The 17215-nt window shown below is 42.9% G+C and overlaps 1 protein-coding gene across 6 annotated transcripts in view; it reads left to right on the top strand.

The window, feature by feature from the left end:
- Positions 1-17215, top strand: part of LOC118251421 (proteinase-activated receptor 2-like) — a 57744-nt gene that overhangs the window by 13216 nt on the left and 27313 nt on the right. For 2 of the 6 annotated variants that reach the window (XM_035553496.2, XM_035553497.2), the window contains exon 2: positions 3776-5675. The exons of the other annotated variants lie outside the window; for them this stretch is intronic. In XM_035553496.2, the coding sequence (XP_035409389.1) occupies positions 3776-4881 (1106 nt within the window). In that variant the 3' untranslated portion in view covers positions 4882-5675. Of the gene's footprint in view, positions 1-3775; positions 5676-17215 lie in introns of those variants that run through there. 6 annotated transcript variants of the gene reach the window in all.

Genomic DNA, 17215 nt, shown 5'->3' with positions numbered 1-17215 from the left:
TGCAAATTTTGTGGTTGAGAGCAGAGTTAGCGATACCGGATTGCCTCTTGATATCCTAGCTATCTGACCGGGGCAAGCGTAAGCTGTATAGGGAACAATATCAACTTGGGTTGGAAAAGGTAGTCTGCTTAAATGTTTTATCAGGTTGCTTGACCTTCCGGTGTTGGGAAGTGAGATGAGCTGGAAATGGTACTCCCCTCCCAGCCAAGGTAGATGCACTGCAAGTCAGGGGACACGACTGTTTTCAAACAGGCTAAGGCACTTGTGGGGTTGTGGTGAATCTGTGCTGCAGAATCAAGAACCTTAACCTTAGTCCTGTATGGGTGAGTATTGCCACCATGACCTAAGATGGTTTAGATACTCTGTGCTGCAGGGCAGACATCATCCTTCGTTTGGTGTGATGGTTTATACCTTCTAGACAAATAGCAAAGCTAGCGATGTTGAAACGGTCTTCTTGTGGGAGAGAGAGTGTTTGTCCCCATGATGCCAAGTAAGCTTTTGCTGTGGGCAGATTAGCAAGTTAACTGCATTCTCTGTATGTGAGTCAGGCAGGGTGAAACTGTTCTTGGGGGGGGGGGGGGGGGAGGGGGGGAAGAAAAAAAACACCACCACCAACAAAAACCTCAATTGTTATGGAAAACAGCAAGCAGAGAAAGAGTAAGAAAAGGAGTAGAAAATGCACATACCTAACAAAGGATTGGTTGCTCTTGGAGGGAGTGTTAACTGCAAAGAGAAACAGGATACTGAAATGTCTCCCTCTATGCATGCCAGCTGGGCTAACAAAAGCTGCCCAGTATCTGCAGTCAGAAATTATGAGGCCAAAACTGAAACATATCCTTCAAGTAAGCATAAAAGCAAAACTTGGTGCCTGAAATCGTATATTTAATTTGACCATGCCTTCAAAAATAGAATAAATAATAAGAAAAATTTTGTTATCTCACTCTTGCAATACCAAGTCCTGTTTGCGTGTCATGTGTCTTCCATGTGTCTTCTTTTGTGTCGCTCTTGTTCTTTTGTGACACACAAACACTCCAGGTTTTTTGGAGACTATGCTTATTTCTTTCCACCCAGCCTATGAACACCAATGGCAAAGCATTGCTTTTGTGTCTGGTCACAAAATATTTAAGTCTTTTGAATGGAATATGAATAGTATGACTGCAGGTTGATAAGGTAAACTACTTGTTGATGTACAGCTGCACAGTGCTATGCTAAGCTTTATTGTGGTACTCTGAGAACTGCTGTCAGCTTGTAGTAAAGGGTCTGAGCACTCTGGGACCTTTCTCAGCCAACCTGGGGAAAGAAGTATTGCTTAACTTTTTATCATTTACATCTAATGTCTCAATGAGCTATGTTCTTTAAGCTGATTCTCTATTCTTCTATTCACACCTCAGGTTAGGGACCTAGTTATTCTGTGATATGCAAGCAAAGTTTACAGTCCTTAAAGATATTATTGACATAATCATGTGACTTGAAGACCTGACAGCAGGATTTGTATGATTCTGCTCTTTTGTAATTAAACCACAAATAGGTCAAAATGAATATTTGTCATTGCAGTTTATTTTCTTTAGGACTGTTCTGCTGATATAATTTAGACAAATCTTTGCAGTAGACTGCACAAAGACTGAAGTCCATGTCATTGCACTGGCAAAAAGCTTTCTTACACCACAGTCTTCCAGTGAAGCCTGCCTGTGCCTTGAACTTGACAAACCCTTGCTAACTAGAGCTAGGGTAACTTAATTCAAAACTCTAAAGAACACCAATATATGCCATATTTCTGTACCTCTTTAGGAAAGAGGTCATTCAGCCTAGGTAGGACCCTAATACTGTACATCAGGCATTTGTAGTACTAACTTGAACAGCTGTCTAGAGTTGTGCTACTTTTGAGAATCTATTGTGGAAAACACACATACTTGTGTGTTTATTTATTTATTGTATGAAAATTCTTTTCTTATACATTCATAGAATATCCGAATTGTAAGGGACCCACAAGGATCATCAAGTCCAACTCCTGGGTCCCCAAAGGACCACCCTAAATAAATAAAGACCATGTGTCTAAGACCATTTTCCAAGCTCTTTTGACCTCTGTCAGGCTCAGTGCCGTGACCCCTTCCCTGGGGAGCCTGTTCCAGTGCTTACTTTAAAATGTAAGGTGTTAGTCTAATTTATTCCTTGCTGGGATTGTATCAAAACTACTGTTTATTGAAAGACAAAAGCACCATCTTTCAACGCTCTTCATGGCATGTTAAACACAGACCTGCTTGCTCAATAAAACTCTTCTTTAGACTGTTGTGTTTTTTGATGTTGCTGTTTTCGTTGGTGGCTTTTTTGGGGGAGAGGGAGTGGCTAAAATTATCCACAAATATTGATAGAATTTGTGATACGATTAAACTACTATTACAAACAATCATGTATCACGTCCATTGAGTCTAGCTTGGTGAATATATGACTTTTTAGAACAGAGTGAGTTCTTTGACAGTACCTGTGCAGTTTAACTTGTCTGTACAAGAGGACTGTGTTGAGTATGGAAGGTGTTGTGGTAGGGGTCTCTGGGCTGAGCCATCTGAAGGCTGTCATACAAGACAGAGCAGTCAGGAATGTCTGGCTTGCCTATATGGTTTACAGGTTCATGTGGCATTCAAAGAGGTAGAGCAAAACCTGAAGTGACAGCTTTTTGGTGTAGGAAGCAACCATAGAATCACAGAACAGCTTGTGTTGGAAGGGACCTTAAAGACAATCCAGTTCCAACCCCCCGTCATGCACAGAGATTCTACCTACTAGACCAGGTTGCTCAAAGCCCCATCCAACCTTGTCCTGTACACCTCCAGAGATGGGACATCCACAGCTTCTCTGGGCAACCTGTTCCAGTGCCTCACCACCTTCTGAGTGAAGAATTTCCTCCTAATATCTAATATTCCTAATTCCTAATTATCCTCCTAATATCTAATCTAAATCTCCCCTCTTTTAGTTTAAAACCATTCCTCTTGCCCTATCTATTTGCCTGAGTATAATGTTGCTTTCCAGCGACCATATCTGGCAGCTCTACTGATCTAGTGGTGTGAGTAGAAATTGTAGAGATTGCTTGACCATCTTATCTGTGAGTTAGAAGGACACGACAGATGACTAACTTTAAGCATGAAGATGCAACAGGGTCAGTCTGTTCATATTTTATTTCAGATATAGTGCAATAGACATCTGTCTTCAGAGGTCACTTGAGCATAGCTTCCTGCTTTGCATTCTGACTGTTTCAATTCTACCTAGTCTGACTGAGGACAGCATACTGTCTTTAATGCACAGCTGGGTTTGCGGCCATCTTTTCATCATCAGATTGAGGCCAAGAAAACTTCTACTGCAGATATATTGTAAGCATGTTGGAAAGTTCTAGAAATTCCAGCATTTGAGTAATCTGGTGGTGCCATGAAAAAAAGATAATCGTGCCCCTGGGTTACTTGAACAAGTTTGTTCCTACCATCTGAAGAGTTAAAACACCTGACAGCCATTTCAATAATGTATTGTTATATTACTGGTGAGGCGGAAAAGCATTCTTTTTACTGATACACAACCATTAAATAAGGATATATGTGCATTTTGGATAGTAAACTAAAATGAAGGGAAGAAAAATTGTCAAGTATTTGAAAAGCAGTCTCATTTTTCTGTTGATAAGACCCTCTTTAATTCTTCAGTGTAAATCATGTTGTCTAGTTTATTAAATAAAAAAAAAAAGGAAAGTTATGTTTGCACTTCAGTAACAGTGACTTCTCAATATATTTTTTTCTAGTGAAAAATATAACCACCAAGCCAAAAGGAAGAAGTTTTGTGGGCCAGAAAGTTACAAATGCAAATAATGCCTCTGGGGAGTCCTACAAAGTGGATGACTTTGCAGCAAAAGTCCTTACAGGAAAGCTGACTACAGTTTTTCTTCCCATTGTATATGCCATTGTCTTTATCATTGGTTTGCCAAGCAATGCCATGGCCATTTGGGTCTTTTTTTTCAGAACAAAGAAGAAACATCCTGCTGTGATTTATATGGTTAACTTGGCATTCGCAGACCTTCTCTTTGTTGTATGGTTCCCACTGAAGATTGCATACCATGTAAATGGCAATAATTGGCTATTCGGAGAAGGTCTCTGCAAAGTGCTTGTTGGATTTTTCTATGGAAATATGTACTGCTCCATTCTTTTTATGACATGTCTCAGTGTGCAAAGGTATTGGGTTGTAGTGAACCCCATAGTGAACTCAAGAAAGAAGTCTGAAATTGCTCTGGGCATCTCCCTTGCTATCTGGATACTGATTTTGCTGTGCAATATTCCACTGTATCTTGTTAATCAGACAGTATATATTTCAGCTCTTAACATCACTACCTGCCATGATGTGTTGCCTGAAAATGTTTTGGCTAACGACATGTTCAATTACTTCCTCTCACTTGCAGTTGGACTCTTCCTAATCCCAGCTCTCGTCACTGCTGTTGCTTACATACTAATGATTAAGACTCTGAATGCTTCCATCTCAGATATAAACAATGGGAAGAAACGAAAAAGAGCAATAAAACTCATCATTGCTGTCCTGTCAATGTACATCATCTGTTTTACACCTAGCAATGTGCTTCTTATTGTGCACTATTTACTCCTCAAAAAATACAGTCAAAGCCATCTGTATGGGTCATACATAACTGCGCTGTGTCTTTCTACTCTGAACAGTTGTATTGATCCATTCATATATTACTATATTTCAAAAGACTTCAGAGGCAATCTTAGATATGCTCTTCTTTGCCGAAGTGTGCGAACTACACGGAGGATGCAAGTTTCTCTCTCATCAAATAGATACCCCAAGAAATCCATTTCTTACTCTTCAAACTCAAATGGAACCACTGAATCAACCTACTGAGTTTAGTCCTAGAAGAAAAGTGAACTCTTACTACTGCTGTTGAAAGGAAGACAAGGAAGTTATTTTGTATAACAGAACACCTTTGCTTTTTGACTCACATTGAAGCCTGGATTTCAGAACTGGCATCTGCTTATCCTTTATAGAAATAGCAAGCAGATAAATCTTCCAACCATGCTGGGAAAACAAACAATGACATTTCTGATGCTTTGCAGAAGTGCTGATCACCTCAAAGTGTGTTGTGGTTGAAGAAGTTTTTGTTCAATATTGAAGCTGGCAAAAAGGCAAATGTCACTGGAATGTTATGTAGAGTTTCTAGTATATTTAATTAACAGAGAAATCTGTTTTGTTTGGCTTTAACTGTAATATATTAAACACATTGTTTGTATAGGACCTTGCACTGTGTACGTGCTTAACACTGAACGTTTTTTGAAACAGTAGCGAGAAGGAAAGGAGAATGTGTTCCACCATCTTGGTGGGGGTCCAGCAGCATGAGTGCTTATTATCTTAAGTATAATGTAATCTTATTGTATTTTTAAAATTTTCATGTTGTAAATACTAACATGGTAGTAGTCTGGTAAGGTTATCTTTTTGAGTTGACCAGCTGAACTTGTTATCAGCTAGCACTGAGCTAAATTAAATGTTAGTTGAGATGTTGAGATTACATACTGTTACTTAATACTCCAGAGTACCTGATCTTAAATGGGTCTGTTTAACAAAATTTTGATGAATAGGTTTGATTTTTATATAATGTCTTGTATTTTTTAAGATATCTAATACGATTTTTTTATAACACATTTGAGTTGTGTGCTTTCTTTTATGCATTTATATGCTCTTCAAAAGACTGAGAAGTTCACCTTGCTGGGTTTCAGGTAGCAGAGATATCATTCCTAATAGTGAATTAGAAGTCTGACCTTTATAGCTGTAACATATAAATGTGTCAAGTAAAAACACCGAATGATACATTTCATTAGAGCAAAACTTTATTCCCTTATCAGTAGATAACTAAACCAAAGGGTTCCAAATGGTTCAGAACTCTGGGGAAATAATGAGAGAGAAATCATGTTTAGATTTCTAAATATCTTAAATCCTCCTCCCCCGCCCATTCGTGATCATTCATGAATATGCAATCACATCAACTTCTTTAAAAAGCTGATGGTATACATTTGCTGGTAGGATTTAGATACATTCTCTCAAATCTTGCAATCCTGGTAATTTTCACCAAGCTGTACATTGCACGAGCATTAAAGTGACCTGTGACTTTGCGGGATTTCTGCAAACACAAATAGAAAAGCTGTCAGTCCAAAAAATACTCTGATGTTTGGTGATAACTCACTGATGTTTCAGTTGTTGCTGAGCAGTGCTTATGCTAAGCCAGGGACTTCTCAGCTTCTTATGCTGCCCTGCCAGCGAGGAAGCTGGGGGTGCACAAGGAGCTGGGAGGGGGCACAGTCAGGACAGCTGGCCCAAGCTGACCAGAGAGGTGTCCCATACCATATAGTATCATGCTGAGCAATAAAAATAAGGGATAAAGAAGGAAGGAGGGGACATTGGGAGTGATGCAATTTATCCTCCCAAGAAACAGTTATGTGTGATGAGCCCTGCTTTCCTGGAAGTGGCTGAACACCTGCCTGCTGGTGGGAAGTGGTAAATGAACTCCTTGCTTTGCTTTGCTTTGCTTGTGCACGTGGCTTTTGCTTTACCTAGTGAACTGTTGTTATCTCAACATTTGAGTTTTCACACTTTTATCTTTCCGATTCTCTTCCCCCACCTCACCTGGGGAGAGTGAGAGAATGGCTGTGTGGTGCTGAGCTGCCTGCTGGAGTTAAAGCATGACAATGTTTTAAACGTGTTGAATTGTCTGTGAGTGTCCACATAATACCACAATGATATCACTCATGATCAATGGATGACTCGTATGTTGCTGAAAAATAATAGGCTTAATATAGCCATTCAGTCTTGGAGGGCTGTTGTGTTCCTGAAATTGTAGAAATTGAAGAAACTACAACTTACAGAAACTACAATCTTGTGTAGCAGTATATATTGCATCAAATATATCTAAAATACTTCTTTCTGTAACATCCCAGAAGTTAAAGCATAGCTTTTTCAGTGCTTCCTCACTTATGGATTGAAAAAGCAGGTTGCAAGGAAGAGTCTTTCAACTCTTACCTACAACAGAGGTCTGCCAATGACATGCATAAGAGTTAGGCATTACTATTGTGTAGTTGAAAGCTTTCTGATAAAAAGTTTTAATTAATAGAATGGTTTATCTTTAAAGAGATTGTACCATATGTGACATACTTTGGAGAAGACTGTTCAAGGAGCCCGCAATCATCTATGTGCTCACTGCATGCTGTGAAAAGCTCTTTTTAGTTGTGTTTCTTTTTATAGTATAGATCACTAAAGTCCATTTTGATTTTCCTTCACTGTTTTACTGATATCATCTGGGTTTTATGTTGGGATGGAGAGGAGGGTGAAATTCCGTGTTCTACTGCTTGTGGGGATCGTTTTGCTCTGCAATGAACTATTGTGTGGTTAGGAGAGAACTGATACTGAGGATTTAATCAAACATTCAACTGTTTTTAAGATCTGTATCTCCTAAATAAACAATGCTGCAAGTGTGTCTTAATTTGCCTCAACCCAGGTGCAACAAACAGCAAACTAAACTACAGATAAAAAGGAGGAACCCATATAAGAATTGTCTTGTTTTCTTGTTCAGCTTTTCTTCAGCTCAAAACAGAGACAAATTGTAGCAAGGTAAATCCTTACTTTTAATACAGGTATCCCATCTATAGCTGCATTGCAAATCCTTATCCTAATTTAGAATGAAGGGTTAAATTTGCTCCCATTAATGGGACAGGTAGGTCATACTCTGTATGATACAGAGTATAATAAAAGAAGTTGCAAGTTTAAACAAAATGTATATGAGGTTAGAGTGTTGTAAGCCACTTGTTATCATGGAAGAGCATCTTAAGCTGTTGTCCTAGTTTTGGCTGGGATACATTTAATCTCTCTGGTGGTTGCTATATAATTGCTATATAATACTGTAAGTCATCACTGCTATGGTTGCTGTATGCCGTATCAATGGTATTACAGTCAACTGGATTAACGAGGAATTAATTTTGACGGAACCGAGCAAAGAGTAGTGGTGATGGAACCAGAACTGGCTTCAGCATACAGCAGTCCAACACCAACTCTTCTGCCCTGAAGGACTGTTATGACAGATGGAGCCCAAAGCCATTGACTAAATGAATTCAACAGCCATTTTGGAAGGATGGTGCATATTGTGAAGGAATGATAACCGTGTGTATATGTATCAAAAGACAAGAAAGTTAGTGGCAATTAATTGGGATGTGTTGGAAAGTGGGGTACCATGACATAGATGGTATAAAATAAGGGGTGGTTTTTGTCCTTGTTTCAGCTGGGATAGAGTTAATTTTTTTGCTGGTGCTATGTTTAGGATGAGAATAATGCTGCTAACATGCTGATGTTTCAGTTGTTGCTAAGCGGTGCTTACGCCAAGTCAAGGCCTCTTCAGCTCCTCATGATGCCCTGCCAGCGAGGAGGCTGGAGGTGCACAAGGAGCTGGGAGGGGACACAGCCAGGACAGCTGGCCCAGGGGGGCCAGACGGGTGTCCCATGCCACATGGCACCATGCTGGACAATAGGAACGGGGGGAGTTGGCCTGGGGGTCTGTCACTGCTCAGGGTCTGGCTGGGCATCAGTGGTGAGCAATTGCATTGTGCATCATGTTCTTTGTATATGCCTTTATCATCATCATCATTATTATTAATATTGTTACTACTACTACTATGTTTTTTCCCTTCATTTTCTGTCCTATTAGACTTGTCTTCATCTCAGCCCACAAGTTTTATCTTCTTCCGATTTTCTCTCCCAACCCACTGAGGGAGAGTGAGCAAATGTCTGTCTGGTGCTGAGCTGCCTGCTGGGTTACACTACAGCAGCTGCTATGCTACAATCCTGTTTTTCTTACCCTTCTTTCTCAGGCACCGGTTCTTATGCAGCTGAATAGGAAAGCAGGTTAGGGAGTTGATTCAACAGAAAACTAGCATTACTGAAGAGGATTGATTAAAGAATTAAAGATTACAGAAATTTGAATTAATTCTTGTAATTGACAATTGTGTTTGTATATAACCAGATAGCAATGGGGCAAGAACAGTTAGCCCAGGAGGGTGGGATAGGCTTCTAAGCTTTCTTTGAAACTGTGTCCTCAGGCAGGACTGATTGGTATAAAGGTAGTCAGTCACCTTCTGCTGTTAAAAAAAATATTATATATTATATATAAATACAAATATTTTCCTGAGCAGTTAGAGTGCTAACTTTGCAATTTAAACACCAATCAGTGCAAAACAAACAAACAAACAAAAAAACCCCACCCCACTCATAGCTTATATAAAGTTGGGATGCTGTGAAAAATAATCCTTGAAAGTGTCAGGGAGTTAGAAATCAATGTAATTTGTGTGCACAGTGTCATGGTTTCACAGTCGGCTTGAGCACGTGCTGCAGCTAAGAGACTGTAAGGCAGTGTTTCCTCTGGCCTGACAGCTTTATCACACCATTCCCTCATATTGTCACAAGCATGTGTGACCTTGTGGTGGATAGGATCACTGAAGAGTAATCAGTTAAAGTTAAAGCTGGAGGGAGGCAAAGGTTGCTTTTTTCTTGAAACAGCTTCCGCCTGGTTTGGTGGATGAGGGCTTGGCTGGGCACCAGGGAGGGAGGCAGTCTCTGTCTTTCACTGTCAGCACCCGTGGATCTGCAAGACCAGTAGAAGCACAGAAGCTGTGAGGCCCCTGTCTAACCTTTTAAACAGTGAGCAGTGAACCTCCACACATAAGAACGGCTCTGCTGGCTCAGACCCAGAGCCCATTGAGCACAGCCTGCTCATCCATGCTTCTGGAGGTCTGCAAGGCAGTAAGATGTCAGGAGCTGTGTCAAAAAACAGCAGAACTGCTGAACAGGGCACACGGTCAACATAACAGATTGACATTAGTTGTGGCTGGGGAAGTTTGTCACATTGCAGGGCCACATGAACGATATGCTATGGAGCTGTCGCAATGTACCCTGGAGCCCAGACGAAAAGGGAAGGGGGTGGGGACAAATGAAGGCAGGAGGAGCTAAACTCATTGCCATCTGTGAGAAAAACTGCTGCTACTAAGTATTAATCTGTAACTCAAAGTGCATGTGTGACAGCAACAAAAAGCAGTTATAGGCAGGTACCCACAGAGGAGCAAAAACAACGCGAGCAAGTGCCATATGCCCCACAATACTCTCCCAACATCCAGCTATTTTCAGCACAATGGCTTCATTAAATCTGATGTGGCTGGTCTATTTTAGTAACATCATTTAGATGTCTTGCTGTGAAAATCAAAATCATTTAACTTTCTTTGAATCAGGATCGTACAAACATAGAATCATGAAGGTTGCAAAAGACCTCCAAGATCATCTTGTCCAACCATCTCCCTACCAATGTCACCCACTAAACTGTGTCTCTGAGTACCACATCCAGACTTTCATTGAACAACCTCAGGGACGGTGACTCCACCACCTCCCTGGGCAAACCTTTCCAATGCCTGACTACTCTTCCTGAAAAGAAATGTCTCCTAATTTCCAACCTGAACCTCCCCTGGTGCAACTTGTGGCCATTCCCTCTAGTCCTATCACTAGTTATCTGTGAGAAGAGGCCGACCCCCAGCTCCCCACACCTTCCTTTCAGGTAGTTGTAGAGAGCAATAAGGTCTCCCCTGAGCCTCCTCTTCTCCACACTAAACAACCCCAGTGCCCTCAGCCACTCTCCATAGGACTTGTGTTCCAGGCCCTTCACTAGCATTGTAGCCCTTCTCTGGACATGCTCCAGGGCCTTGATGTCCTTCTTGTACTAATGGGCCCAAAGCTGAACACAGTACTCGAGGTGTGGCCTCACCAGAGCTGAGTACAGGGGGACGATCACCTCCTGATCCTGCTGGCTACATTATTCGTGATCCAAGCCAGAATGCTGTTGCACACCTGGGCACACTGCTGGCTCATGTTCAGACAAGCATCGACCAACACCCCCAGATCCTTTTCCTCTGCACAGCTTTCCAGCCACTCTGCCCCAAGCCTGTAGCATTGCATGGGGTTGTTGTGGCCAAAGTGCAGGACCTGGCACTTAGCCATGTTGAACCTCATCCCATTGGCTTCTGCCCATCAATCCAACCTGTCCAGGTCCCTCTGCAGGGTCTTCCTACCCTCTAGCAGATGGATACTTCCCCCAAACTTGGTGTCATCTGCAAACTTACTGAGGGTGCACTCAATTCCCTCATCCAAATCATCAATAAAGATATTAAAGAGGATGGGCCCCAACACAAACCCCTGAGGAACACCACTGGTGACCAGCTGGATTTCACTCTGTTCACCACCACTCTCTGGGCCTGGTCATCCAGCCGTTTTTTAACCCAGAAAAGCATGTACCTGTCCAAGCTATGGGCTGCCAGCTTCTCCAGGAACATACTGTGGGAGACTGTGTCAAAGGCTTTGCTGAAGTCTAGGTAGACTACGTCAACGGCCTTTCCCTCATCCACCCAGCAGGTCACCCGGTCATAGAAGGAGATAAGGTTGGTCAGGCAGGACTTGGCTTTCATGAACCTGTGCTGACTGGGCCTGATCAGGCTGACAGTCCACTAGTTCCCCAGGTCCTCCTTACTACCCTTCTTATAGATCGCCATCATGTTAGCAAGCCTCCAGTCACCCTGGACCTCTCTGGATGACCATGACCACTGATAGATGCTGGAAAGCAGCCCAGCAATCACATCCACCTACTACCTCAGCACCCTTGCGTGGATCCCATCTGGCCCTATGGACTTGTGACAGTCCAGATGGAACAGCAGGCCTCTGATTGTTTCCACCAGAACTGTGGGAGGGTTCTTCTGCTCTCCATCCCAGACTTCCAGGTCAGGAGGCTGAGTACCCCAAGGATAAGTGGTCTGACTAGTAAAGACAGATGTAAAGAAGGCATTAAGAACTTCAGCCTTTTCCTTATCCTCATTAGTCATGTTCCCCCCTGCTTCCAATACAGGATGGAGATCCTCATTGGCCCTCCTCTTTAATGTATTTGTAAAAACATTTTTTGTTATCCACAACAATAGTGGTCAGCTTGAGCTTGTGCTGGACTTTAGCCTTCTGATTTTCTCTCTGCATATGCTGGCAATTTCCTTGTACTCTCCCCAAGTTTCCTGGTCCTTCTTCCAAAGGACATAAATTCTGTTTTGCTCCCAGACACTCAGCTAAAGTTCCCTGTTCAGTCACGTCGGTCTTCTTCCCCATCGGCTCATCTTAGGGCACACAGGGACAACCTGCTCCTGTGCCTTTAAGACTTCCTTCTTGAGGAGTGTTCAGCCTACCTGGAATCCTCTGATTTTATCCATACAGACTCTACCTTAACATTCCCAGGCCTGAGCTCAACAACATCGAAACACTCTCTAACATAGAGAGCTATGCCACTGCACCTCCTTTGTTGCCTGTCCCTTCTGAGGAGCTTATAGCCATCCATTGCAGCACTGCAGTCATGGGAGTGGTCCCACCACATTTCAGTGATGGTGACTACATTATAGTTTGCCTGTTGCACAATGGCTTCCAGCTCCTCCTGCTTGTTGCCTGTGCTGTGTGCATTATTGTAGATGCACTTCAGTTGGGCCATTGCCCTAACCCCCAACCCTGGCATTGCTCCCCAAGGCTCATCTCTGTCAAGCCTCATTTCTGCTATCTTCATTGGTAGACTTTGGCTCTTAAAGGGGAAAAGGATGAATGAGCCCCTAACTGCCTTACCCTTGCCACTTGCAATTTTGTAGGCTGCTATCAGTTTCTCTCCCTCTCAGCTAATTTTCAGGTTGAGGAGTCTTGGCCAATTCAGTCACTCCAGTACTGACACATTCACCAAGGCCTTCACCTTCCTATATGCTGTCCCTCAGCTACACATGATATTCAAGCCACATACGATGGAGTGATGACTTCTGTTTTGTTCCCTGATGCTTTCCCAATAGCTCCTAATGTTTGATTTTATTTTCTTTCTTCTCTGGAAAACTGTTTTGGTGTTTTCATGCAACTGCTTGTAACTTCAGCATATCACTCCTGACCAGTTACAGTCATTTTGCAACATACATAATTCTGCATGCAATTATTTTTGCATACATAATTCTGTATGGCAAGCTAGGACGTTTTTCCTCTATGCACCTTACTTTACAGTTATTCATATTTGTTTCATCTGTCTCTTCATTGCTCAGTCAGTCTTACAAGGTTCTTCTGCAATTATTTGCAGCCTGCCTAAGTCCCCACTGTCTTGACTAACTTTGTGTCTTTGGCAAACTGTTATTCCTCACTGCTCAAACTTTTTCAGAACAATTATGAATATGCAGAACAGTACAGGTCCAACACTGCTCTGGTGAACTCCCTACGTTGTGAAGACCAACCATTTTCCTCCTGCCCTTTGTTTTCTGTCTTCTACTCTGCTACTTTTACATGAGAGGACCTTCCACAGCTGCTTAGTTTTCTTTAAAAGACTTTGATTGGTAATTATGCCAGAAATGTTTTGGAAATCTGGGTAGACTACCTGCTGGATCACCCTTATCTTCATGTGTGTCCTTCTTCTTCCCAGAACTCCAAAACGTTATTAAGCCCAGATTTCTCTTTACAAAAGCTAAGGTGACTTTGCCCAAAAAGATACAAAAATTCCTCAGTGATGGCTCTAGTTATAACCTCTACTAACTGGCTCAGTACAGATATCTGGCTCACAGGATCATAGTTCCGTGGACATTGCAGAACTTGCTTTTAATTATGCATTGGCTCCTAGCATTCAAGTGCAATTTTTGCAAGAGGCAACATACTGCTGTTATGAATTCAGCTATTTTGTTCCTGAGTTTTCTCATTAATCCTTGTTGAATACCATCTGGGCCCAACAATTTTAACATTCATTTTGTAATGCCTGAAGACATGTAGCACCTGTCTAGATAGGTAGCTCTCCTGGGAATCAAGCAGTGTGATGTCTACCTACCATAACAGTCCTTTGGAACTCAGGTTTCATTATCACAGAATCACAGAAGGTTGAGGTTGGAAGGGACCTCTGGAGGTTATGTGGTCCAAGCCCTCTGCTCAGGCAGGGCTGCCTAGACCTGGTTGCCCCAAATTTGAATAAATTTAGTCAACTCAAAAATAGCCAGGAGGGATTGTGTTACCTATGTTTTTTCTCAGGAGTAATAACATTCTCTGCACTTAGAGATAAACATTTTCCAGGTGCTGTTTGCTGGCAGGACCAGTATAACAGGCTGACTACATAGTCAGCTCTGTGTTTTCTAGGCCAAAGGAAGTGGAGATGCTTTGGATAATGGAAAAAAAATGCTAGTGACTGTGAAGGATGTATTGATCGCCCTGCAGAGACACTGTGACTTGAATCCATCAGGACTAACTTATCTAGTGTCAGCCAGCATGACATAAGCTTCACAGTGTGGCTGCAACCAGCTTTCCTGGTTGTCTGTCTCTGTGGTGGCCAGGAGAAGGAGGAAAGGTATATGTGGTCCATGCACAGTGCAGTGTTTACGTGGAGATAGATGGGATCATAGTGGTGCTGGAGTCCATAAACCATCCAGAACTATTGGTGTGATTCAAACACCGGAAAAGAGCCATCTTAAGGCTACTAGGGTCTACCTGGGATTATCTACTTGGACTTGTGCAAAGTGTTTGACACTGTCCTGCACAACACCCTTGTCTCTAAATTGGAGAGACATGGATTTGATAGATGGACCACTCAGTAGGCAAGGAATTGGCTGAATGGTCGTACTCAAAGAGCTGCAGTCAAGAGCTCAATGTTCAGGTGGAGACAGATGATGAGTGATGTTCCTTGGAGGTCCAGATTAGAATCAATATTATTTAACATCTTTGTTGGTGCCATGGACAGTCACGTTGTGTGCACTTTCAGCAAGTTGTGCCAGGGGATGTTTAGCTTGGATATTAGAAAAAAATTCTTCACAGAAAGCATTGTGAAGTACAGGCTGCCCAGGGGAGAAGCTGAAGAAGTCTTATACAGCATCCTGGCTTGTATAAGAAGCAGTGTGGCCAGCAGGTCTAGGGAAGTGATTGTCCCCCTGTACTCGGCTCTGGTGAGGCCGCACCTCGAGTACTGTGTTCAGTTTTGGGCCCCTCACTACAAGAAGGACATGGAGGTGCTCGAGAGAGTCCAGAGAAGGGCAACGAAGCTGGTGAGGGGTCTGGAGAACAAGTCTTATGAGGAGCGGCTGAGGGAGCTGGGATTGTTTAGCCTGGAGAAGAGGAGGCTCAGGGGCGACCTTATCGCACTCTACAGGCACCTTAAAGGAGGCTGTAGGGAGGTGGGGGTTGGTCTATTCTCCCATGTGCCTGGTGACAGGATGAGGGGGAATGGGCTAAAGTTGCGCCAGGGGAGGTTTAGGTTGGATATTAGGAAGAACTTCTTTACTGAAAGGGTTGTTAAGCATTGGAATAGGCTGCCCAGGGAAGTGGTTGAGTCACCATCCCTGGAGGTCTTTAAGAGACATTTAGATGTAGAGCTTAGTGATACGGTTTAGTGAAGGACTTGTTAGTGTTAGGTCAGAGGTTGGACTAGGTGATCTTGGAGGTCTCTTCCAACCTAGACGATTCTGTGATTCTGTGATTCTGAGTCACCATCCCTGGGTGTCTTCAAAAATGCGTAGAACTTAGTGACATAGTTTAATGGTGGACTTGGTAGGGCTAGGTTAAAAATTGGACTAGATGATCTTAGAGCTCTTTTCCAACCTAAATGATTCTATGATTCTAAGTCTGTGGCTGACACCCACCTCTGTGCTCTCCTACACTGGAGGGAAAGGATGCCTTTCACTGGGACTTCAATGGGCTTGAGAGGTGGGCCTGTGTGAACATGATGTTCAACAAGGCAAAGTGCAAGTTCCTGCTACTGGGTCAGGGCAACCCCAAGCACCAGTACAGGCTGGGTGGAGAATGGATTGAGAGCAGTCCTGCAGGGAAACACCTGGGGTTGTTGGTTGATGAGAAGCTCAGCATGAGCCACCCATGTGAGCTTGCAGCCCAGAAAGCCAACTATATCCTGGGCTGCACCAAGAGAAGCGTGGCCAGCAGGGTGAGAGAGGTGTTTCCCCCCTGCTCTGCTCTCATGAGACCTGGAGTGTTCCATTCAGCTCTGGGGCTCCCACTACAAGGAGGACATGGATCTATCAGAGTGAATCCAGAGGATGATCAGAGGGCTGGAACACCTTTCCTATGAAGACAGGCTTGGAAAGTTGGGGTTATTCAGCTTGGAGAAAAAAAAAAGGCCAGCTTGAATGGGGCTTTGGGCAGCTAGATCTACTGGGAGGTGTCCTTGCCTATGGTGTAGCTAGATGATCTTTAAGGTCCCTTCCAACCCAAACCATTCTGTCATTCTGTGGTTCTGTGTTTCTACGATTCTATGATCTGTGCTGTTAATGAGCTGCTAGGTTCTTTCAGATCCAAGCTCCGGTGTATGTGCTTCAGTAGAGAGGCAATGTACCTAAATGTAAACATATTTACAATTTGACTGTGTTTCTGGGCTGGACATGTCCACTCCCATCTCTCTATGTGTGTCCTGCTTTCCTGTCACACATGCTGCCAGCTGTTGAATGTTCTGTGAGTCAGCCTAACACTCACCTGGGTGTTTTGTTTTGCCTCAGCAAACTCCAGTAGACAAACCATGTGAGAGAAACAGCGCAATCTCTGATTGCCAGAGCCATGGTAGCAAGAGTCCTACTGTGACTGTAACACGGAAGCTGCACCTTTGCATGTAAAACTTGTTCCATCTAGTCTCTGTGGGATTGTTACACTGGTCGAGAAGCACAGGTATGCTAATAAAGTTATGTCAGTATTTGGAGTACTTTACCAGCACAGTCTGTTGGTAGCATGCTCATCATATGGATTAAACCTTATTTCTTTGTTTGTTCTGAAGGTGTCAATAATATACAGTAATGGGCATTAATGAGCACTTGTGTAATGAGGCAAGACGACAAAATGTGGGAGGAGAAGAAAAGCATACATGTGAGTAGTCTGCATTTAGGAGTTAAGGGAAATGACCCAGTAGGACAGCAACTCTCATCTCTATTGGTTGGTCACCTCCAGGTAAGGCAGCCCCCAAAACATGTCCATTATGTCAGACAGCTCTGTGTGAACTGTGGCACAGGGGGATGCTGTTCATAATTTATGGCAGTTATAAAGACCAATGTATAATTATTCATAAGGTTGGCAAGATTTTAACTGTCAAGCATTGCATCCATCAAATGACAAGTGCTCTGGCTGAAAACAAGCA

This window comes from Cygnus atratus, chromosome Z (assembly GCF_013377495.2).
Source record: "Cygnus atratus isolate AKBS03 ecotype Queensland, Australia chromosome Z, CAtr_DNAZoo_HiC_assembly, whole genome shotgun sequence".
NCBI classification, from domain to species: Eukaryota; Metazoa; Chordata; class Aves; order Anseriformes; family Anatidae; genus Cygnus; species Cygnus atratus.
The sequence above is the reverse complement of the archived record's forward strand: the minus strand, read 5'-3'. Positions and strand labels throughout refer to the sequence as shown.